General features: G+C 36.5%; 1 protein-coding gene across 3 annotated transcripts in view; it reads right to left on the bottom strand.

Moving 5' to 3' along the window:
- The window catches only part of CDKAL1 (CDKAL1 threonylcarbamoyladenosine tRNA methylthiotransferase), a 369,457-nt gene that overhangs the window by 62,778 nt on the left and 282,543 nt on the right, over window positions 1-24,136 (bottom strand). For all 3 annotated transcript variants that reach the window (XM_079302373.1, XM_079302371.1, XM_079302372.1), the window contains one exon: window positions 22,753-22,815. In XM_079302373.1, the coding sequence (XP_079158499.1) occupies window positions 22,753-22,815 (63 nt within the window). The remainder of the gene's footprint in view (window positions 1-22,752; window positions 22,816-24,136) is intronic.

A 24,136-nucleotide genomic window follows, 5' to 3' on the forward strand; every position in this document is an offset into this window, starting at 1 on the left:
TACATGTATTTAGTAAACTAAACACAGGCCTTAAGTTGCCCATTAGCCACTTCTACCATTTTAAAATTTGCTCAGAATGAAGCTTTGTCCATCAACCAGCAGTAGGAAATTTAGTTCTTACTGGTGTAATACAGAAACAAAATTAACTTCCAAGCACACAGCTTAATAAAATGATACTTTGTACCCCAAAGAAAGAAGTCTCCTAGGGGCATCATGAACCAAATTTGATAGTGCTGTAAAATAAAATTATCTTTACAGGTCCCCTAGAACAAACAAGGTACTAAACACTGATGAGAAAGGAACACCCTTTTAAGATTGGGGTGAAACAATACAGGAATGTGTCGAGATTTTTAATCTAGATGCCTGACCTCAAGGCTAATTGAGAGTTCCTGCTTCTGTACTGTCAACCCCATACTATACAGACAACAAAAATAATCAAAAGACAACAATGGTAAAAAGCCATGCTATTCTGATTTGAAAATTTCACCTATTAAACAACTGCCCTTGTTGATGTTGCAAGCAAAAAAGCAATAGCATTCTTCACCTCAGAAAAAATGATTTCATGAAGCTGCAAATGCAGCTGTGCCAGGCATAAGAGTTATACAGTGTTTGCCCAAAGGCTACAAAAGAACAGCTCCAATAGTTCCCTGGCTTGTTTTACAGCAGTTCAGTACTGATGACTATCAAAACAATTCCTGAAAGTATATGATAAAAAGGAGATGAGATGTGACTATCTTAATAAATTCACTTTTCCTGAACATAACTGCAGTGTGGAAACTTGACTTCTGACTCTTCCAGCACCACCTCTCTTACCAATTCAATCAATAATTTTTATTTAGAAAAAAAAATTTTTATGGTATGATTGTTCCAGTAGATATATCTACCACTGTAGTGTTCTGCATGTTGACATCTATTGACAAAGAACACGATAAAACTGAGCTCAGACCATAACTTCTTGTAGTCAGGGCAAGACCTTAAGATAAAGAACATGTAAATCTGACTCAGCTCTCATGGTTAGAGTCATCTGGGGCAGCTGAACAGCACTGAGTCACCAATGGCTGCCTGAACTCTAAGACAACATAACTTGTAAGAAACTCGACTGGAAGGAAATTAATACCATCAATAATCTTCATTCAAAATTCCACTATGCAGGGTATTACTGCTATCATTTTAAACAAACACACAATGACCTAGATACACCTGGACCTGAGCTCCAATAGTTCTACAGAATTCACTTCATTCTTTTACTGTTAGTAGAAAAACCCCTGACCAAGTTAATAGGGAAGAATAACTCACAAATTTCCTTAATTCTTGTGCCTTGCAAGAACTGGATGGATAAACAAAGTAAACCTCCTTTCTTTTTCAGATGGATGCAGACAATAAAAAATAAAGACTGTTAATACAGGAACCAAAGCAGCAAGGACAGCAATAAATTCACTCAAGTCTTTTTAAAGCAATCAATGCTGGAGAGACACAAGTGAGATTGCAGGTGGCTCCTTGAAGCACAGCAGTACATTTTTGAAAGCAATCTTCTGGTACAGGATTTTGTTCAGTATTTTGGCTCTTTCTTTCCATTGCCTCACTTCTTTCTTCCTCTTCTCTTTTATTCTCTACTCCAGAAGGATAAGAGGAAGTTTTCAAGGTGAGCTAGATGAAAGAGGTGGGAATGATAAGGGAAGACTCTCAGCCTCCAGCAGACAGAATTGTGGGATTCTCACTCTCACTGCTCTCCTGCAAGGAGTGCAGGCCACCAAAAGATTGAGCTGTGTTAGTATTATCACACTTCTGTATATTATTTGTGGAAACAAGTGAGAAAGCATGTATATCTCTAATATATATATTCAAGGAAAAGTCCCTTCTCCAATCCCTTTTCAACATTTCGCATGTGATCTGCTTAAGCACTGATTGTCCTAAATAATCACCCTAAACGTTCACCTTAACAGCTTCAGAAGTTGGCAAGTGTAAGAGAACACACCTAAGATAAAACATGTGGTTTCCACTCCAAAGAGAAAAATAAATCAAGCCAAGCTGTTTCCATATTTTTCAATATGATTTAAATAACAGACTTGTTTTTTAGACCTATACACATCCTCCAATGCACATGCTAGTGCCATTTCCAAACTGGAGGAAGACTATTTAAAAACTGCATCCGCTACCACCCACCCCCCATTTGAAAGTTTCTTTCTTCTTTGACCCAATGCCAACAGGATAATTTCACATAAAACAGGAGTGTAGGAGGGTATTATTGGCACTAAAGCATGGGAATAACCTGCGGGAGGAAAAGCATTTCTCTTATTCCTTCCTTAAGCATAACTTCTGAAAATAAAATAGGAGGAGTTTGGACAGCAGAAATATCTGTTTTAGCACAAAAAGGCCGAAGATAAAGAGGTTAGGTAAGAAATAAAATATGAGAGGAGTTGACAAGAGATTACTTGGAAGCTGAATTCAAAGCAAGAAATTTATCCTAAGGAAAACTTAATTTTTTCCTTCCTTACCTGCAACAGAGAAATTAGAGGGCCCACAGGGATTTACAGAACATGTGCTGTATGTGCATGGTGAAGGGGAGAGAAATGTCTGGCTGAAGGAGGTGTCCAGGAATGACAAATAAGGATTATTTACATTGTATTCCACCCACCTGCACTTATTAGTTCAACAGACACCATGACAAGGCTGCTGTCTCGTTTCAAGCATTTTCCTTGGAGGAAAGTGGCCTGCACAGAAACATGGGGAGCCTTCCTTGCCCATACTATGAGGTTTTTTTCCATTTAAAGGAGCATCTGGTCTAATGTGTGTGTTTTAATTAAATGCAATCATTTGTAGCTCAGAAAAACATATACAAAAGGCCATACTGAATCAACATAACTGTGGTCAGTGACATCTAGATTCCATAGTAAAACAATAAATACTCTACAATAGTATAGTTCTAGGATTAAAAAGAGGGGGAAGCAATTCCAATGAATTATGATCTGTGGTTCCTACAGCTATTTACAAAAGAAAAAATCCTTTGATCTTTGCTATAAAGAACAAACAATACTTGTGCTGCAGTGCAAAGAAAGCCTGGATTTCTACTGAGTTGAGGTTGTATTCATTTATTAAAAAAGGAAAAAGGTGACTGCACGGAAACCAGTGCCATGAATCATTCCAATAATTCAGAACTTTGCCACCCAGCTGCACGTATCTCTTAGAAATGTATGCAAAACGTTACTGTACACAAGCAGGCAGATTAGCTCAAATAATGGTCTAGCCTAGCAAGACAGACCTCTTTTTGTTGGCTTGAATAAGCTCATACAACTTCAAATATGCAAATCTGAGCCCAGCTTAATTGTACTTGATTGTAGGAAATGCTGTGTATGACAAGAGGTAGAGTTGCTTCCAGTCAGGAAAAAAGTGCCAGTTACATCTATAAATTGCAGTATTAATCAAATAAACATAATCCATATAACTCTTTGAGAAAATACCAAATTAAGATGCTTCCTTTGGTTAATGCTTCTGTTTCCACTTGCTTCTAAATGATTTCCTCTGGTTATGCCACCTTCTGAACTGCCCAACCTCAGCCTTGCTCACGTTCTGTACTGCTCTCTTCCACCTTGTCAGGCACCAGTAGAGTAGTTCTTCCTTGCACTACTACAAAAAGCAATGGAAAAAAAGAAGAAGCTACAAAACATTCTTAAGTTGACTGTGTTTGTTGAAATTTGGTACTTCATAAGGAGGTAGCAATATAGGAATCAAAGAACCCTCCTTCTCGTTCCCCAAAAATTCAGTTCTGTCATCTTAAGCTATAAGGTAGCTCAGGAAATCCAAGATGACTCAGAAAATAAAGTTAAGGAAAAAAAGGGGTGGAAATAACCTACCCTTTTGTTCATCTTAAAATAGTGGTGGTATGGTCTTAATGATACAAAAACAGTGAACTTCATAGGGTGAACTATCTTTTTAAAAATAAATTAATATCAGCTGATACAACTGGGAGAAATAGAAGAGTTTCCAACAGTCTGGTATTTTTTTTAATAGTAGCAATTTGTCTAATAAAGGACAATATCTCTACAAACAGACTGTTTCTACAAACTCTAAAGTCATCTTCACCCAGAGAGTCTTTCAAAATGGAACAAAGCATGTGGCCAGAACACCATGAGGCTTATTTAACACTGGTTCTACAGATGTGAATTTCACTGGCTTTGACTGACTTTCCCCTATTCTCCATCCAAGATTCTCTTCCTGCAGAAATGAAGGGAAACTGTGGGACTCCTGCATGTGTTTTCTACAGTGCTCTGCAACTCCACAGTGGCATTTAGCTGAGGTTTTCAGACAACTGTGACCAAACTCAGAACTATTGCTTTGACCTGCATATTTGACATTTGATAGATGACTTCAATGAACTTCCTCTTCCACGACACTGAGTTTGTGAAAACAATGTGTTCCAATATTCTCTGCATGAGGTTTATGAAAGGCCAGTGAACTACCTTGGGCTTTTCTGAGGCAGCAGATGTCCAACCACCCATTAAAACATTCAACAGTTAAACTTGGACAAGAAAGTACAGAAGAGAAAAATGGACTTTCATTAAGTTTTATTTAAAAAGACAAAAGTACCAAGCAGTATCTGTAAAGGTACTATCACATTCAAGAGTCCTTCCAGTTAAAGCAAGAATTTAGTTTATATTAATTCTAATATAAATCAAAACTTTCTCTCATTCTGACACAGAAATAAAATCAATAATTTACTATGCATCCACTAAATGACTTTATATTTAATTTGACCTTGCAAATATAAAACCAAAACATTTTAACCTTGTGTACTTCAGCTAACTGGAAGTAAATTCTACTTCAGAAGATACAAATTTAAATAGATTAACTGCCTCATCAAGTAAGAATAAATAGAAAAAAACCCCAGAAAATAAAATTAATACAGAGATTAATTGACAAAACCAAATGTACAAAGTTGAAGGCTGTGAAAAAAATACTGTAAACATTTGAAAATCACTGGTATGGCTTTAAGTCAAAGAAATACAAGCAGGAAGTTCCCCTTTAACTATCTAAGAGCAGCATGTCAGGGCAGTGTTACATGTTCTCTTCTGCTTTGAGAGGTTTGGTGCACACAAACATGGAGATGATTGGAAACAACTGAAATATGACTGTAAAAAAACAGGTAGACTATGATTCAACTCTTCTTGGGATTTAGGATTAGGCAGAAGCAGCCAACTAATTACACATTCTGTTTGTTTTAGCTGAAGGAACAATGAAGGTTTTACAGTTGCTGCATTCATCACACATTTTTCACTGTTATATGGCAAACAGTATTTATGTCTTTCCTCCAAGTGAAGCAGACAGTGAGTCTGGTAGGACTGTTTTTTCTTTCCTTAAGCATTTGTTTCTTCAGTTGCTGTTTTTCTCATATATAAGTCTCTTGAGGTATATCTAAAGGCACATTCACCTTGGTATTCATAAACAGTGCTTGTATGAGGCATACCATTTACAAGGGCATTTCCTCATTCCCATCACTTTTTGAGGAGAGGGGCCATTGACTACAATTTTTTTTTAATGTTTAACTGACTGTCTTTGCAACATTGCTCCTTTCATCATTAGCACTTTTTTCTAGGTTTCCTATACCTGGAATATTTCAGTGAGAGCAGGGACAGCATTTAACATACACAGGCACAAGTTCTACTCTGCAGAATACTTTAAAGTAAAAACAGTAAAAGAAAGCAATACCCTTTTGTATTTTTTTAGCACAGGAGATCCAGTTGTATTCAAGGAGTAATTTTTTCTGGACCCCAGAGGGAAACTTTTCCATGGTCAGGATGTGTGCAGCATGCTGTGAAAAAACAGCTGAGCTCTGCCCCATGGTGCATGAATGTGGGGTTCTCATCATCTGAAGGGACAAAAGATTTACTCATTATCTCCATCCCTCTTTTAATTCTATTTTATAAAAGTAGCGATTTTTCCCAGCTGATCACTGTCAACCATTGATCACCTTCTTATGGATATCCAGAAAGGGCCCTGCACCATCTCCACCTCTCTCTTACCCTCCCTGCTCCACTGGGAACAGCACCTATTGTAGATACACAACTGAGCATGAAGAGCAAGAAAATCACATCTGAGAGGACATCTTCTTATCCTTCAAAACAATCTGCTCCCTCACCATTCCCTGTATTAAATTCTTACATCATTTTTTATATTTACAGAAACAATAAAGGATTTATTTCACTTGTGCAAGAAAAACAATGATATCAAACAGGCATTTTCAGGATGAAAACACACTCACAAAATTTCCAGAAAAAAATTCTAAGTAACGGATAAAAGTCATGCAGATAATTATGCCCCATCTTCTAATTCCATAAGATATCTTATGTTCAGTTTTTAAGATACATTTTGCTGTCATTTGTGCATAAATCCAAGCAATTGGGATTCATGGCTTCACGCACTGCTCTCATTATGCTCACTGCAAATGCTTGCAGTGTGGATATCACTTTCTTAAAACAGAGCGTTTGAAAATAATTTAGTCTTTTACATGAGGTCACCTTTTCTCAAGGCACAGTGTAATTTTTAATTAATGCTGGAGATCCTGTGTCTCTGACAGAAAGATTACGATTCTGCAGACTTTATAAAAACGCTTAAATTAAAAAATTAAGCAGGTGCTTCAAGTTTCTGCAGAGACATGTGCAGATCTTTGCTTACAATTTTTAAGTGCCTATTCATTAGGCCCCTCATAGGACAAAGCAGTGCATGGAGCCAGCTGGCTTCAGGTACTTCTGCTGCTGTCCAATGTATTTAACTGTGCAAGTGGTGCAGCATAATAATTCACAGGCTGAGACAACGAGTACAATTACACCTTAACACAACTGAAGATGATGAAAATGTTTGAAAGTGGAAAAAGCAGTCACATAAACAGTATTTCACTAGGAATTCTGGGGGAAAGGGGAGGGGGAATCCACCCTAAATTAATCTTGTTTATATGAAAGAAAAAGGGAAGATTGCATTTGGAAAATTACCCAGTAATTTCAAATTTCACCATGGTGAAATTAAAATTAAAAAAATACCTAAAAGGCACTGCTCACAACATACTACCAGCAAAGTGTTTAAAATACAAAGCCAAACAGAAATCCCCCTTAATCCCTCCCCCTGTTCCCTGACTATTAGAATACCTTTAAAGTCTTCAGACATTAAATAATTACTTTATTGTGGATACAAATTACTGTGATTGTTAAAAAGATTTGTTGTTATATAGTGTGTTTGTATACAGACTCGTATTTGTGGCATAGCACAGCACAAGCAGCAATAAATCTGCAATATTTATATACACACAGCTAGGTGTAAGCCCAAATTTACACCCCCAGACACAAGGGATATCACTCCTAACAGGGCCTCACTTGGAACTGATCCAGCTTTTGAACCGTAGATTAAATACTATTTTTATTTTCTTGGGAAAATAAGGTAAAATTTATGATATTCAGGCAAGAACAGAATGGCAGGGTTCACAAGACAGATGGTGCCTGAGTACTACAGCAGTTGTCACTTTGTTGTTCACTGCTGAGGAAATACAGCAGAACAATAACTTTGGACTGGAATTTGACTTAGACACACAAATACATGTCAGCCAAGTCTTCTCCATACACTTATACATCCTCACATGCCTGTTATTTTTCCTATGAGATGCAAATTCCTTTTGCCCTCCACAAATAAGCTGCTAGCAATTTTTGATTCTGGATGATTTATAGGCTTTAGCTTAGAATCAAAAGCTATCTTACTTTCCAGAATAAAATATGCTGATACCTCATTTCAAGTGGAACTGGGAATTTGAAAGATTGTGAAAGAGAAGACTGTTCCTCAAAAATCACAACTGCCACAACAATACACACATATACTGGCAATTAACTTTCTCTTCTCATTGGCTGTATGTTTTTCTTTTTGTTTGAAATGATGTTCTCAGAATCAAGTAAAGGAAAAAAACAAACCAAGGACCAGCAGAGCTCTTTCTAAAGATAATTTGGAGAGCATCCTCCACAGAAATGACATGTGTATATATATGTGATACCTTGGCATATTATCTGCCTCTAAGCTTTCTTGGCAATTACATTATCTTATTTCAGTATAAATAACTGCATTACTTTGATTTAGATACAAGGCATTACAAAGATTTTACAGTAAGTAGTTTTGCTTTCCATACTTTCACAAAGTGTTCTGGTGTTTTCTTACGTCAAAACTTCTTTCAGTTTCTTACCAGACACACAGAGCCTGCACAGTGTGCACAGCTCCAACCCTTTCTCCTTACATTTCTTTCAACATAGGGAATGACAATAAAACCAAAAAAGAACATAACAAAAGTTCAACCCAAATTTCAAATTCCTTCATCCTTCCTACTGAAACTGAAACAAAAACCACAGTGGCCATAAGAGCACAGACAGCATCACTACAGCAACACAAGGCCTGTTTCTACAGAATTAATTCACTGCACTGGCTTCAGGAAGCTAATTCATTAAACCTGCATGGACTAAGATAAGATTGACTGGAGCTGTTCAGCTGAAAAGGCAGGTCTTGCACTCCAGAAAATATGGTAATACAATGTTTCTGCATATTGAGCTGCTTACTGAAAGTTGAAAACACCAGTAATCTGTATTACAAGTTGTTGGGGGCTGCTTTCCTAAGGTGACATATACAAACTTGGAAGGAGATGAAAAGAGATCTGCCATAAAAATGTTTCACTTGTCAGGGATTTCTATCAATCATCCTGCAGGCCCTGATCTCACCCTTTGACACTACATCCCAGTGTTTGAATGACAATATCAATGTTTTTTCCATTCTCAGGAAGACACTGTCATATATATTTTACCTTTCTCTCTATGTTTTGAGGTGTAACACAGAACATCTCACAGTCTGCAACACAGAATACCTTGCTTATATCCCACAAAGCTCAGGGGATCCTTTCCAGAATACTGCTATGAACAACTTTCCTTTTCACTGCAGACCTTTGTTATCAACAGTGTGTTGGGTGGCTCCAGCTTTCACAAGCCTGTATTGGGATGCTGCTATTCCAAACTGGAATTTGGGTAATGAGAACACAGTATGCATGAGCAGCATGCATACTGAAGGCTTCTTCTGAGCTTGAGGATCCAGGCTTTTATGAACAGCTTAGGAGAATATACTGACTATGCCTGTTGGCAAGGGTTTAACCTCTTAACTTCCATAATGTCTCTGAGGTGAACTTTAATTACAAGTAATTCAGGCAAAATAAGGTGGGAGTTCTGTATCTGTGAGGCCATAGCAAAATCACTCAAGATCAGTTGTTGATTTATTAGAGAACTGTAATTCAACACTGGACACAGTTTGGTCAGAAGTGCAACAATGAAAATTTTTTTAACATCCTCCTTGTAAAGCAAATCAGGATGGTGGTTTTGTAATAATGATTAAGCAGGTTTTCCTTATCCTATTTTTCAGCATCCATACTTAATTTAAAACAGATTAATGGTGAATTATGGTTCTCTCAACCCCATATGTGCATCCTAAAAAGCTGTGAGACTGTAAAAAACCAGACAGAACTTGTTTTTAAAATAAATGTACAAGAATACATGAACGCGTTAGAGGGAGACAACAGAAAAAGTATAGTTTTGCAGAAAACTGGAAATGAGCAAATGTGAGACAGGATGCTCTCAGCATCTGCATAGTGCCAGACCTTAGAAAGCTTTATATCTATATTAAATACCAAAATCTTCCTCAAAAACTGTTTCTTACTATAGTATGTCAAACAGCATTTTAACATGCCATTAGCTTGAACCCTAAGAACCATTTTAAATTAAAAGAATTCATGCCAGATATCTCAAAAGAAACTGTGTCAGCTCTACTGAGAGACATCATCAAGCCTGGCCAAAATAAAATTAGAACAGGAAATTTTGCTTCAGTTGGTGTTATGGATGAATGTTGCTCCACCTTCCTGCTAAGTTATACATGGAATTCTTCCATGCTTCACTCTCTTAAGATCGTGTTTTTACATGGAAAGCAGAGGGAAATGTGTGTGTGTGTCTATATATATATAAGATACCAAAGTACCTGCAAGCTCTGTGAATGAGACTACATGAGGAAAAGTGAGAGAAAATGAGACTAAAAAATTAAAACATGAAACAAAACTCCCCACAATAATTCAATTCATATCTGTCAATGAAAAATTGGTGGCTGTGATACTTCCACAGCATATAACTGGAGAGGAAGAAAGGAGCACCTGAGAAAGCCACCCCAGAGGAACCAGCAAATGTTGGTTAGGGGATAGAGCAACTGCACTCACTTAATTTCTTATAGCATTGGTATCCATCCACCATTTCATGGGGTGTTAGATCCATAGGTGCAAGGGAATTCAGGGCAGCTTCTCATCCTGTGGCCTTTGAAACTTTAAGGGGTAAAGATTAGACAGCTTCTGAAAGCTAACAACCAGCTCATTGTTTCAATGCCACAGAGTACATAACACAGGCCAAGTTTTCCCATTAAGTTAAACTGTAAACCATGACACCATGAAAGCAACTTAATGAGAAGGCATATAGATAATTGCTTTACTTGTAAATTAGAAAACCAAATAAAATCTGGGAACACTGAACAACTGCAAGTTGGCTGTTTAGTTCCATATTGGGAGATTTAATTTTACTAATCCACCAACACAATACCCTAAATTTGCTATTGTCAAACTCTCTCAGAAGCTTTCAAATATGGCCAATTACTGACTTTTACATATTGCATCTATAATTCAGGTTCCTCTTTTTTTCCCTTAGGATGTGAATTTAAATATTACAATTTTAATATGTTCTACATATACAGAATTTAAAACCTGATGATATTCTGTTCCAGAGCATGGTGTTAATAACACCAAGGGTGCAGGTTCTGTACAGGCCACTCACTTAAGAGCTAAATTCTGTGGTCCCTGTGGGTCCCTTCCAACTCAGAATATTCTTTGATTCTTGGCTCTCATGCTGTGTTTATAAAGAAACAATGAACTGCAGTGTATCAAAAAAGCAGCAGAAAAAGATTTTAAGATTTACTTGAAACACCTGAGATGCAATTCAAATGCTTTAGAAAAGTCCATTGTTCTTAACCAAACATAATAGTAAACACCCCACCCCCCCATAAGGCAGTGCCTATAAACAGATTATAGAAAGCAAAATAAAATCAAGTTAAAACTAGGAGTAAAATCGAAATATGGACATTCCTCAGTAGAAATTTATTTAGACATCTATGTAACTCAGTCTGTTTGAGAGGCTTGTTGCACTCTTTGTGAAACTTATAGGAATTAAATACACAAACACATACAATCATGCACTTTTCAACATACATCATTAAAAAAATCCTGTCTTAAGTTTTCATCATTCAGAATATGATTAATGCAGCCTATCAGAAGCCAGATGGTGCAAAACCAGAGCCATCAATCAAAATGAAAAGACCACTGTGTGCTATCCCGAGTGATGTGCTCTCAAATGGAATTTCTGGTCACAGATCCTAAGGCACGATGTGCAGGGGAAGCCATAAACATCATGGCACTGCCCCTAAGGAACAGCCACAAACACAGCAGGCTTTGTTAGGCAAAAAAAAATATGCAGAATTAGTACTTGCTGCTGTGGGCTCTGACTGGGAAAGGCTCTGCAAGCCAAATATATGTACTTTAAATAAAAAATTAAAAGCAATGCCTTTAATGAGTTTAATAATGTTTGCACTGATGACAGTACCTGTCAAACTGTGCACTTGCCATTTGATTTAATATGGGATTGTGCCATACATAAACAAAGCAGCTGCCACTGTCTGTCTGACACGTGAATTGGTATTTAATATCTGTTCCCACACAGGACTTACAAATGCTCCATGTTTCTAGCTTTATATTACACATTTTCTGCAAATGTTATGCAGAAAACAAGGTTGGGTTTTGCAATGAAAAACAGTGATGGCTTACATCTTGTAAGGTTTTGTACCAAGCAGGTCGAGTACCTAAAAAATCACCCTGTAACAATAAAAGGCATGAAGAAGGATAATTCACCATATCATACACATACTTCATAAATGATGCTATCAACATTAAAGGAGACACAAAAACAAGGAGCAGTAATAAGACATTGGTGTTTTTACCTGGAACTAGCAAGACAGTATAGAATAAAGAATTTGTTAGCATGACTGCTTCTATTTGCAGCATGAAGTGTTGTATTATAACACTTCTCTCACATGTCTTACATAAAAGAATATATCAAATATAACAAAATTCATAGAAATATACTTTGTAAAAAATAAATCTCACATTCTATTTTAAACACCTGCATAAGCTACCTGCACATCCATCTCTTTTTCTACAAGGCTTGGAGACTAGGTATGACTGCCATGATTGCATGAGAAATGGGTGGAAGAAAAACTAAACATGACCTAGAGCAGCATTTATATAAACTAAAATGTCATCTTTCAAGATTAACTTCTCACTTGCTTTCAGCAGTATTACAAAATTCCATACATATCACAAGCAAACTGTAATGCTCTTGTTCCTTTAAGGAGATATAACCCCCCCCCCCCCTTTCTTATCCTGATGATCATGAGATACCAAACCTTAAATTCATCATTAGCCCCACAACCACATTATACTTCACATAATGCAAATCACAACCAGGTATTTCTAGAATCACATGAACAATCTACAGTATCTTGAAAAGATGATTTTTTGGATGTTGGAATCTCATAAAAATTAAAGGAATTAAAAAGGCTTTGTTAAGGTGCACATATAATAAAATCCAGGTTTCTACCTCTCTTCCTACTGACAGCATGAGTCCTTCCTGCTGATACACTAAAGCTCAAGTATAGCTTAAACACTATATATAGTGTTTAAGATGCTTCTTTCACCCTGAATTGGGACCCAAACCTCCATGGCATGTCCACACTGCAGGCTGAACTCAAAGTCTACTGACTCAGTCTCCACACTTGCCCAAGGTTTGAAAGCCTTACAAGCCTACTGTAATTCACAGAAGCAGTAAATTTTAGTATCTGGTACATTTAACTTAATATTGCTAATTTTACTGTAAACATGCATGCAGTGTCATCAGAAAACTGACACTGTCCAGCACTCACACCACAATTCTCAGAAACAATGAGCAATTAGAAAAAGCCACAGAATGCTTGTCTAATTATATCTAAATATAACCACTCTCTGTCCCCTAAGATCATGAGGGTTTCCCTCCAACAGAGGTACACTGAGTGGAAAACCACTGACAGCATGTTTGAGACAACCCTAAATTTCACACACAGCTAGGACAATCACCAAGACTATGCAAAATCCAGAAAATCCATGTGGTTTGCTGGCACATTCTGAAACTCCCCCTGCAGCTGCCCTTCAAAGCAGAGCTCTTGAGCTCACACTGACAGTGGCCAAACTGCCCTGCATGGAGAGACAGCAGGAGAATTAGTTTCCTGTGTAGGGCAATCTAATGCCCAAATTATATCTATTGTTTCACATGGCCACTTTACTGAAATCTGTCTTTTCAATTGTATGATAACTAACCTCTCTTCATGCTTTTAAGTGGAATATAGTGCAAAAAGGAAATTATAACAAAATAAAAACTAATGGAGCATTTCTAATTCCAAGAGTTTAAATAACAGCAGAAGATGGAATAAGTAGCCAGTGCTGACTTATTTCAAGTGGGGGAAAAATGTGATCCTATCATTGTATGACTTATGCAAAATATAACAGATTGTTTCTGGATGATACTTGGAATCAATCTCAAATCAAAGGTTTTGTTAATTATGGGGTTTAGTGCACGTGTGTATGTGCATATATGCAAATCTGTGCAGAAGATTATACCTTATTATCAGACAAAAAGCCAAAAAATCCACACCTCCTTCACAGCTTTATGTCAAAGGATCAATAAAACACAATTTAAAATTGGAATAATGAAGAAGAAAAAGAAGTGGAATATCCTCATACCATGGAAGAAAGTAAAAATCTTACCCAAGATTTGGGGTACCAGATGACTACTTAAAATATTCCAGTAATAAAAGTACTGATGTCTACTTGATTAACACCTAGAATTTTAAATATGGTATCAAATTAGCTACAGCTACAGTTTTCCAGTGAGAAGATGGGGATCAGAACATAAAGATGGTTATCAAACCTGTTAGGGAAGTTTCCAAAACTTGGGTCTCTTGCTAAATGATTAGTTAAAAGCAGGCAAGTCCAAGAGCTTGGTCATATGAATACTTACATCAACAGCAAAGTCTAAATAATGGGGAACTTTACTACTGCCTCTGAGGATGAGTTTCCACAACACTGAGCTCATGCACTGCTACACTTGATGCACTGATGCCTTCCCCTCCCACAGCCACTTTAATGCCATGACAAAGTACAGCTTAATACTTAGGGGCTCCATAAAGAGGAAAAAAAAAAATAAAGAAAAACAGAAGGGCAGGTGAACAAAATAGAGTGAGAATGTAATATTAATATCTGAAGAAGATATTATAGAAAGAATAGTTAGAAAGAAACAGAAAGAAAGATGGTAAACTATATAAAGAAAAAACCTTTTTTTTTTTTTGAGGGGAGAAATGGCAATAGAATAAAGAAATAGGGAGGGGCTGGAAATGGGGAAAGGTGGGAGATAACTAGGAAATCCAATCCACTACAAACTGCAAAGCCAGAGAGATAGAGGTCAAATGTGGTGTTAAGGAACAGACAAAGAAAGATACCCTGAACTTGAAATGCCCATGCTAGTTACACACTCTATCACATTTTGATGTGATTTTCACACTAACAAAAGATTGAAGGGAGCTTTAAAAAACTGTAACAGGGTCAAGCCTGTTTATTTTTTGTGATGTCAAGGTTTTCTAGCAACTAGTTTGAAAAGTCCTAAAACACCTATCTTTTTTGTATTTTTTTGTCTCAGTATCAGATCAATCAATGATGGACAAGGTACATAAATGATACAAGACAGGCAGCAAAAGGTAATGTCTTTCTCCAGAAAATAACAAGAGGATTAATGTGCATCAAAGAATTTGTTTCACTTGAGCTCACATGGCATGCATTTAATGTCACTGTAAAACTTGTCCTTTATTTTACATTTCAATATCTTTTAGGAGGTAGAATATCTTTATTTCAGGCAACCTACTATACTGAGTATCATTTGCATGCTGTAGTGAGGAGAAAAACTGTGAAGTAAATGACCACTATTTTCACAACTGTTTAACTGAAAATGTGTATATGTTTTTTTAAGGGGTGAGGGATATATGTGAATTTCATGAGTTCATTTATTGAAACTGTTCTCAAGATCACTAATGAAGATATTTCAATAATACATTAGTACCTGGAAAACCTTGTTCAATATCTAAGCACATGCATCAGCATACAGCACACATACATCTTTGTGCACAGGTGCAAACATGATTTAACAGACTACTGTCAACAATTTTTTGAAAGGTCATTTTAAAAAGGTATAAAAAATACCTCTCTACCCTAAAACAGGAAAAGCCTCCCTTCTGGAATAGAGGTAAGAATTCCAAGTAATTCAGTTAGCATCAGACAAGGTTTGATGCTTTCAATGGCTAATTACAACAAAAGTTACTAACATTAAGTATGGTTTTAGCCAAAATACTAATCATATATATTATTCATATATGTATACTAGTCTGTATATATTCTAGGCTTTGTCTAAAACAAAACCAACCAACAAAGCACTGGTTTTAGAGCAACAAATTCAGGAATTGGGATGTTTTTTTATTTTCTGGATGTAACATGTCATTCTTTAATCACAACTCTTCAGCCACAGAATTAAGACAGAGCAAATATGTATTTTTCTACAGCATATACAATGGAGAAGTAAGGCCTTTTGTTGCAGTGCTTGCCTTGTTTCTTTGCCTATTCTCTACAAACCCCGAAACAATTCTTGGTGTATGAAGAGCCCTTTCCAAACTATCTCTGTATTAGCTCACTCTGTGTTACAGATGGCACAAACTTCAATGTAGCTTAGAGTTAAGTCAAGAATAAGCAGGAGCTTCTGAGGCAATTAGATTTTCTTCACTATCATCAAGTAATGTTCAAGTGTGCCATTAGCACGAGGCCACTGCACGGCTCTTCCAAATAGAAATTGCTTTTCTCTTTCAGTAGTCTTCTTTGAAGCCTCACATCATATCAAGAGCACAAAACAGCTTTATGTAACCTCCTCCAAAAAGCAGCTCTGAACATGAGAGAAGGGAACAGAGAAGAATGGATGTAGGTTACAATAAGAGTATTTCCATAAAAAGCGGTCATATCTGACATCTGAGATATTAAATTAAATCCAAAATCTATTTCAAGGCAGGAGATAGCAAAAGGCTCTGGCCCTTTTCAGCAATAACCTAAAAAACCTTTTCATCTTACAAAACAACAATTCAGAGCACCTCCTTTAGAAAATTCAGATCATGGCTTATATCACAGACATTGCAACCTCACAGTTGCCTTACAATTTAGTACAATGATGTTCCTGGAATAAATGGAAAGCGGGTTAAAAGGATTTTTGTTATTTTCCAGCATCATATAGCCAAGTAATTACAAAAGAAAATCTGAAAGCTGACAGGGTACCTCAATACTGCTTTTCTTCTGGCTCAAAAGTAAAACCTAAAACTGGCTAAAAGTAAAACACATGCACAGTACTTCCATCACACCTCTTACAAAACACAGTTAATGACTGAGAAACATTACTGTCCTTATGAAAAACAATAAGAATTGCTTGTGGTTTTCAGCAGTTCTGTAATTTCCCATTTTCAGCCTCCAAAAATCATCCAAGCTTCTTTACTGAAACATGCTAGCTGCCATACCTCACATGTGAAACAAACCACTTCCTAATGCCAGTAGCTTTTAAAGATTACAGCAGTAAACACGAGATGTCAAAGTCTGAGTGATCTGGAACTATGAACACAGAAAGATGTTAATCTCACCTGCCACATGTTTAGTGCTGCAACTACATTTTAGTCCTTCGCCAGCTACTCTCATGGCAACACTTCCAACTCTGCAAGTGTCCAATATATCAATTTACATGTCCTCTTATGAACCACATTGTCTCACAGTGCAGTTACATCTTTAAAAACAGTAGTTTTAGGACCTAATTAGCAAGAGTAGTGTGGTGATATCTGCCATTAGAAAGTTAGCCAACAACAGGCATTTTAGTGGTTTCTTTCAAGAGACATCAGAATGTCCTTTGTTCAAATTGGCTTATTTGTGAAGGAGTTCCTCCACATGGGAGAAAAATGAAAACAAGCAGCTTATCAGTAGGAAAACTTGTTCCAACTTAAATGAATTCCCATCTCCCCCTGCTTCTGCTGTTGAACTAAAGAGTCCCCATCCTGGTGAAGACAGTTTTGCAGGTTCTCAGTGCCACCACCACACCCTCCATTCCCCTGCCGCAACCAATTGTTCCCAGAGGCCACCAGAACAGCACACAGGTGGAAAGAATGCAGGACTTAACAGGCTTTTTTATCAGAAGCCAGCTGACTCCAAACCCTCACCCTTCACCTGGCACTTGACACTTGCTTTTCAATATTTTATGTTTCACACAGGTGCCCATGATGATCCCTAGACAATGCCACAGCCTTGGGCATTGCTATGATTAATATGCTGTGTTATTGTCAATGAAAAGCACTTAGAGCAAATAGATATGTGTCCTAAGGCAGTGCCAAAAGACATTTCCCCCTGTTTCATAGTGGCCCATATCTGTTTCACTGGGTAAATAGTTTCACCCCTTCATTACTTACAGCTTCTTTCCATGTGTGGTATTCTAATTTTCGAAAAATTTCTGACACAAAGTGTCAACTGTCCAGGAGAGCTAAAGAATTCAGCAGAATAAGCCTCAGTTTAAGGAAACTGACTCTAGATTACTTATTTTCCACTGAAAATAGGATCTATATTAAAATAATTGCTTGAAAACATCACAGGTCTCTAAGTGGCAGCAGCCATTAGTATCTTAAGGGTAGCCTCATATAATCTTGTTATTAATGTTCCTTGAGTGAGTTATGCACATATCTACCCTAATCAAAGAAAATAGGACATAACTCTCTGCTTCCCAAAATTGCTTGTGAGGCTAAGAACTGACAATAAACCCCCCAAAAATGGCCCAAAATTTTTTGTCACTTAATTGTGTATCATAGTACAATATGGTCCATATAACTTGCTAAACACACAGGCACTGTATAGGCGATTTTACTCCTTTGAGTGATTTAACATTTCCAGAACACATTAACAAAGGATATTAGAAGCATAAGGCTTAAAGATTTTATAATTATTTTAGCAGAATGGCATAAATTACAACACTTTTTGAAATAGCAACTAATTTTTTTTAATCCTGAGCACACCTCCAGTTTGGGAGAAAATCTCTCAAAAAACTCTTTTCAAATCACATGAATGTTGACTTTATTTCTTACTGGACTGGACACAGCACACGCTGAAATAAAACTCTAAAGCTGCAAGACATGACCTTATTTTTTTATAGATCATGCCCTGTTGTACAGCAAGAGATTCAGGTTGCAAAAGGCAGAAACAAACGAGGAGCTGAGTTTTAAGCAGAGCTCTAAGGGGATTTCTCACTGTAACAGCCCCTGCTGCCAGAGGTATGTATGGACATGCCCTAAGGTATCCCTGGCTCTCCTCCCAAGAAGGCAAAATGAGCAGTGGTTCTGATATATTGTGTTTACAATACGTAAAACATTCTTTTGCAGAGCAAAAATTGAGGATCATAGTTTTAAACAACCACTCCAGGGCTAGACAGAATAGTTAAACTCATCTGACAAAAAGAAGAAAAGGAACTAGGGCTCTGCACTTCTGAATTTGGCCATTAGGTGCATACTGGATCCTGAAACTCCTATTGAGCTTATAAAACCTGTTGTTTTGACCAGGTAAACTATTAGAACAACTACTTTAATAGCTTTTAAAAAAAACTGGCTTGCAAATTTTAAAGAGCAAGGGTCATTCAGGAGAGAGCTCCAATTCCATTATTTCTGATCTAAACATCTACTGTAGACAGAATAAAATTCTTACTGTGTGAAAAGTGAAAGCTCACAGTGTGCACAGAAAAAACATTCAGCAGAAACTACTGGTGTGCAAAAATTATCTTTCATTAAATGAGCTTGTAGAAAACTGGTCAGAATATAGCTCCTTAATTATCTTCTTTTACATTTTAAAACACTAAAGCTGTTGTTGGTACAGATTTATGTGGATGCCAATTTTATCATCTTTTTCTGATGGTCCTAGAAAAAGATTAACTGTATAAAAAACTGGAGGTGCTGCTCTATTGCTAACTAGAGAAAAGTTACACAGCTGAAAAAAATGCCAGGCCACACATGTTTCTACATAAGCACAAAAAGCAAGTACTTCAGAACAAGGAAGGGTTTCATTTACAGAGTGCCACATATTTTTGCACAAGCTAACTGAAATAAGTTTGAACAAATGGCAATCACACACCTGGAACAAGATATTGCACACCATTTCCCAAGTAACTATTTAATTTTGAAAAGAATGAATTTTATAAGATACTTATTTTAACAACAACAAAAAATCTGACAGAAGGAAGTTTGTTGTATGTGTCTGACATCAGGAATTCAATGCATTTGCTAGGCATTAAAGACTGATGCTAAATTGAATTTTGTCTGTGGGACAGACCCTGTGCCCACAGTAAATGAAAGACCTTCAGTTTCCATAATCAGAGGCTCTTTAATGCACTATATCAACACTAGGTTAAAGAGAGGAGGATCAAATCTGTCTTGATAGGACAAGTATATAACCAATGGCAATTTTTGAGATTTGCTGTTGAGTGGTTTCATCTGAACAATGAGAAGACAACTAGATGGCAATTTATACTTGTTTAGGCATTAAAGACTACAGGAGCTCAGCTAATTCTTGCCTGATATCAGCAGAATATCTCCTGCTTTTCTGTCCTTCTGCAGGAAGAATTTGAAAACTGCCTCCTCTGCTGCTCAATTAAGGCTTAACTGGATAAGACCCCATGCCTGGAAGTGGAAGGAAAGCAAATCCTTGTTTCCACCTCTATAAAAGTGTTGAGTTTTCATGTGGGAACGAAGATCCACATTTAAATGTCTTCCAGGATGTTACACTAGATGTGCAAATACATATTGAGGTAACATTTTCAGGGGAAGGGTTACTGTTTCTAAGAGCTCTTGGCGCCCTGACCATGCATGAATAGTAACAAGGTTAGTAAGGTTTGTACAGCTACTTCATCAAAACGCCACTTTCTGGTTTAGTGAGTGAAACGTGAACATGGAAGAATGAACACTTTCTGATTTTCTGATTGATTTTCCTCCTTTCTATGAAATATGCCATCATAAAAAGATGAAGTACCATCAAGCCTTTGTACCAGGTCCTGTTTCAGCCATGGTAGTTCATGAGATTTTCACATTTGTTTTAACTACTATGACTAAGCACCAACTTAGCCTTAAGTTTTTCTTCTATTTTAGAAAGGTTCTCATAGAAAAATCTTTTAATCAACAAAGCAATAATCCTGGAAGCCACTAATTCCAATCACTCATGCCATGATCCTGCATCATCAATGCTTTCACAAAGCCATCATGAAATCTCCACTTTACACTGACTGAAAATAATCTACAAAATAGCAAATAACATATGCCCCTGTCCTGCCCTCAAATCCTTTGGCCATATAAATCAAACAAAACAGAACTAGAGCAAAGCTAATACACACCTCCACTAGAAATAACTGTATGCCCAATTAATGTTAGATTGAATACAAAATTTGAAAGCCCTGCCCTGGACTGAAACACTTGTGGAATTGGAAGTTGAGGTGGAAATTAAAATCACAGAGCTCAAATTCTGCAGTGAGGTTGCAGCCTACAAATAGGAAGTAGTTTAGGAGAAGGAAAACCTTCACTGTCAAATGGAAATAAGGAAAGGGCATAACTTCAATAAAAACTTTCACTTGTCCTTTCCCCTGCACTTGTATTCTCAGATTATATGCAGAATATGCTTGGGGCAACAAATGAGTGGAGGTACAAAATCACCCATCAAACTTTTAATAATATATTAAAGGTCTTAAAACAAAGATCAAAAGCAAATATATTTAAGCATTTATATTCAATTCCACATTGCCTGATGACTAATTTGTAAAGAGTGCAGAAGTTCTCACAACTGCAGCCAAAACCATTTGAGAATACTTTGATATAATGCCACAAAGGATATGAGCAGGAAGACAGCAGGAGTTACAAATGGCCAAGTTCCATTAAAAGTGCTAATAAAAGAATAATGGAATTTCCTTGTACTATGAATAAAAAGTGTTTTGTACAAGAGAATTAAGACATGGAGAGGAATATCAAAGTTTCTTGTCCATCAGTTGCATCTCCTTATTAGATCTTAATTGACTTGCATTTACCTTAAAATGCTTCAATTCAAAAAAGGAACAATCCCATTCAAAATCATATCATACTAGTTTTTTTTATTCTTCATGTTTCTCCATTAATGCCATTTTCACAGGCCATTAATATCAGCTTTACCAATCTTTGTAAATAATGTGAGACTATTTATAAAAAATGCAGTAAGCAGAGATTAATTTAACTTGAAATTATGTACAATTACTAAAGTTATAGAATGTAACTGCTGTTTTACAATGGTTTTTTAAATTAAATTTTCAAGTAGCTGGTAACTACAGAACTTTCACAGCAACAATCTGCCTGATAAATTTAATCTATTCATTTACACACTATATTTCTCACTGACATATGTGTAGCTACACATATATTGCATATATGTGCATGTGTTCATACAAAGACATAAATGTACATACATACTTCTGCCACCTTCTCCCAAATACAAAACCTAGCTGATTTTTCCAATGTATTTGGTACACAGCCAGGAAAAGAAGAGATAGAGTTCAGAACTTTCCTTTGAAATGTCTAAACAATAACAGAAACGTTTCAAATCTTTCTTTGTTCTAATGGATACTTGCAAAATCACTCACACTTCTCAAAACAGAAGCAGCAAAGACAGACATCTCATATAGCTGACAAATTTTTAAAGGATTTTGTGCACTTGTTAAAAGAATATGCCCACAGAGGCATCAAAGGTAGGAGGAATTCCATGAGAATATTAAAAAACCTACTTCCCTTCAATCTGCTACTTAATGCTCCCTTTTGCACAACATCTAGAAGAACCCCATGGCACAGCTATAGCACAGAAATACTGTGATCTCTGCCTCTTGGTTCTCCAAAGTCTTCCTGTAACAACTTTATTTTTTTTTTACTTCACATTGCAATGAGAAAAGACTTTCTTTTTCTTTCCAGATGTTACAAACAAGGACTAAGTTATAATGATAATGTGTTTCTACTTCTTCCACCATGCTATTCACACAGGAGCCTCTTCCAATGCTGCTTTTGTGATCAATAGATGATTCATTAGTATCATGTATCTCAGGGCCTAATTGACACAACAGGCTAAGCAACATACTCTGGGGTAACACAGTTCCTAAACAGAGAGGAAAAAACAAGAGGGGAATCCAATACCACATGTGGTCACTTGACAGGATCTAGTGCCAGTCTATAAATTATACTTCTATGAGGTTAATGCAGTCATTGGTTTCACAAATCAGAAAATGTACCTTTTCAAGCTTGGCTTAAAGAAACAGAGAAACATTTATGTGACAGCAAAATTTAAGTAACATGATCAGGGCGTTCAATTTTATCATTTCTTCTCAATTTTGCATTAAACAAGAAATATAGTAACCACAAATGTTTGGACTTTTTCTTAACAACAAACATAGATAGCTTATTTTTTCTTACCTTATGATCATATGGATTGTATGAATGAAACAGCTGGGACAGATCCTTTGTTCTCTGTTTTTTCTGTAAAGGAATAGTAATAAATAAGCCATATTAGAAAAGTTACAAGAGACAGAAACTACTGATTAAAAAAGCTGTATGCAGGTACAAACACATTCTCTCCCTGCTTTGCTAATGAAACTGTAGGTATGAAGAGCACTGTATGCAGATTAAGGATATTAAATATTACAGGAAGTAGTTAACATATATATTAACAATATTAAGGAAAATATCCTTAATAAATAATAAACACTAATCTGTGGAACATCAGTGAAATGTGCAAACAATTTAGATGAGGTTTAATTTTTGCACAATATATCATGAATAGTATTTTGGAATACAGATAACAAAACTGAGAGATCAGGCTACAATCTTGCAAAGACTTGTCTACTATCCTAGCAAGTACATGCCATACTACCTTATAGGAGATTAGGTGTAAAGGAAGTCAGTTTGAAGAAGAATTATTTACTATTTGTCCATTTCTTTTGATGCTAATACTCTCATTGCCTTGATTGTGGAAAATTAATAGGTGATATGTCATTTATTGCCAAGGCAAGGGGAAAAAAAACCATCTTCTGTTCAGAGAATAGTTCAAAGACAAAACCTGCTTGATCCAGCTCCTAGTATGAGTATTGAATGTAGTCAAAGAGTTTTCAGTGCTTTCAGCTGGAGTTAAATAGAATTTCTCAGCTGTATCCTATGGAAGGTGAGCAGGGTGAGGAGAAAAACACCCTCTGTCTTTAAAGCAGGGATGAATCACAAATTGGTTCAAAGTTCTATTATGTCAAAATTCATGTTTGCTTATCTCGTAACTTTTTGTTATTATAGAAAATTACAGTTTCTTTTCTACCCTTCCACAAAAGCTTTATTTATTTTTTTTTTTTTTTTTTCACAAACCCAAAACACTCCCGACTGGGGAAATCCACACAGAGAAAAATTGAAATGAAACTTCTCAAGATGCAGATGAAGAAATGCCCAAAAATTCCCAGGATGCCTCATATGCTTAGCTGAGCTAAATCTAAACAATATTTGACTGTTTTGTACAGAATCTGAATATACAGACATAAAAATATCATAAGCACAGAGTTAAGGTTAGTTAGTGATAATTTCTGTCTTTCTAAAACAAAAAGTGCAGTTTAACTCAAATCTCTAAAAACCAGAAATATGTGGTAGTTCAAAATAAAGACACAGGACAAGGAATTAATCCTGCTCCAGTGGTAATCCCTTCAACTCCTACAGCTGGCATGAGTCACCTGGTATGAATAACAAGTTTTTGAAATAAAGAAGCAGCATGGTTCAAAGCTCACCTCTATGCAGCACAGAGCAGAAGAAGCAGGCCTCTCCA

The sequence above is a fragment of the Erithacus rubecula genome, assembly GCF_903797595.1.
Source record: "Erithacus rubecula genome assembly, chromosome: 3".
Classification (NCBI taxonomy): domain Eukaryota; kingdom Metazoa; phylum Chordata; class Aves; order Passeriformes; family Muscicapidae; genus Erithacus; species Erithacus rubecula.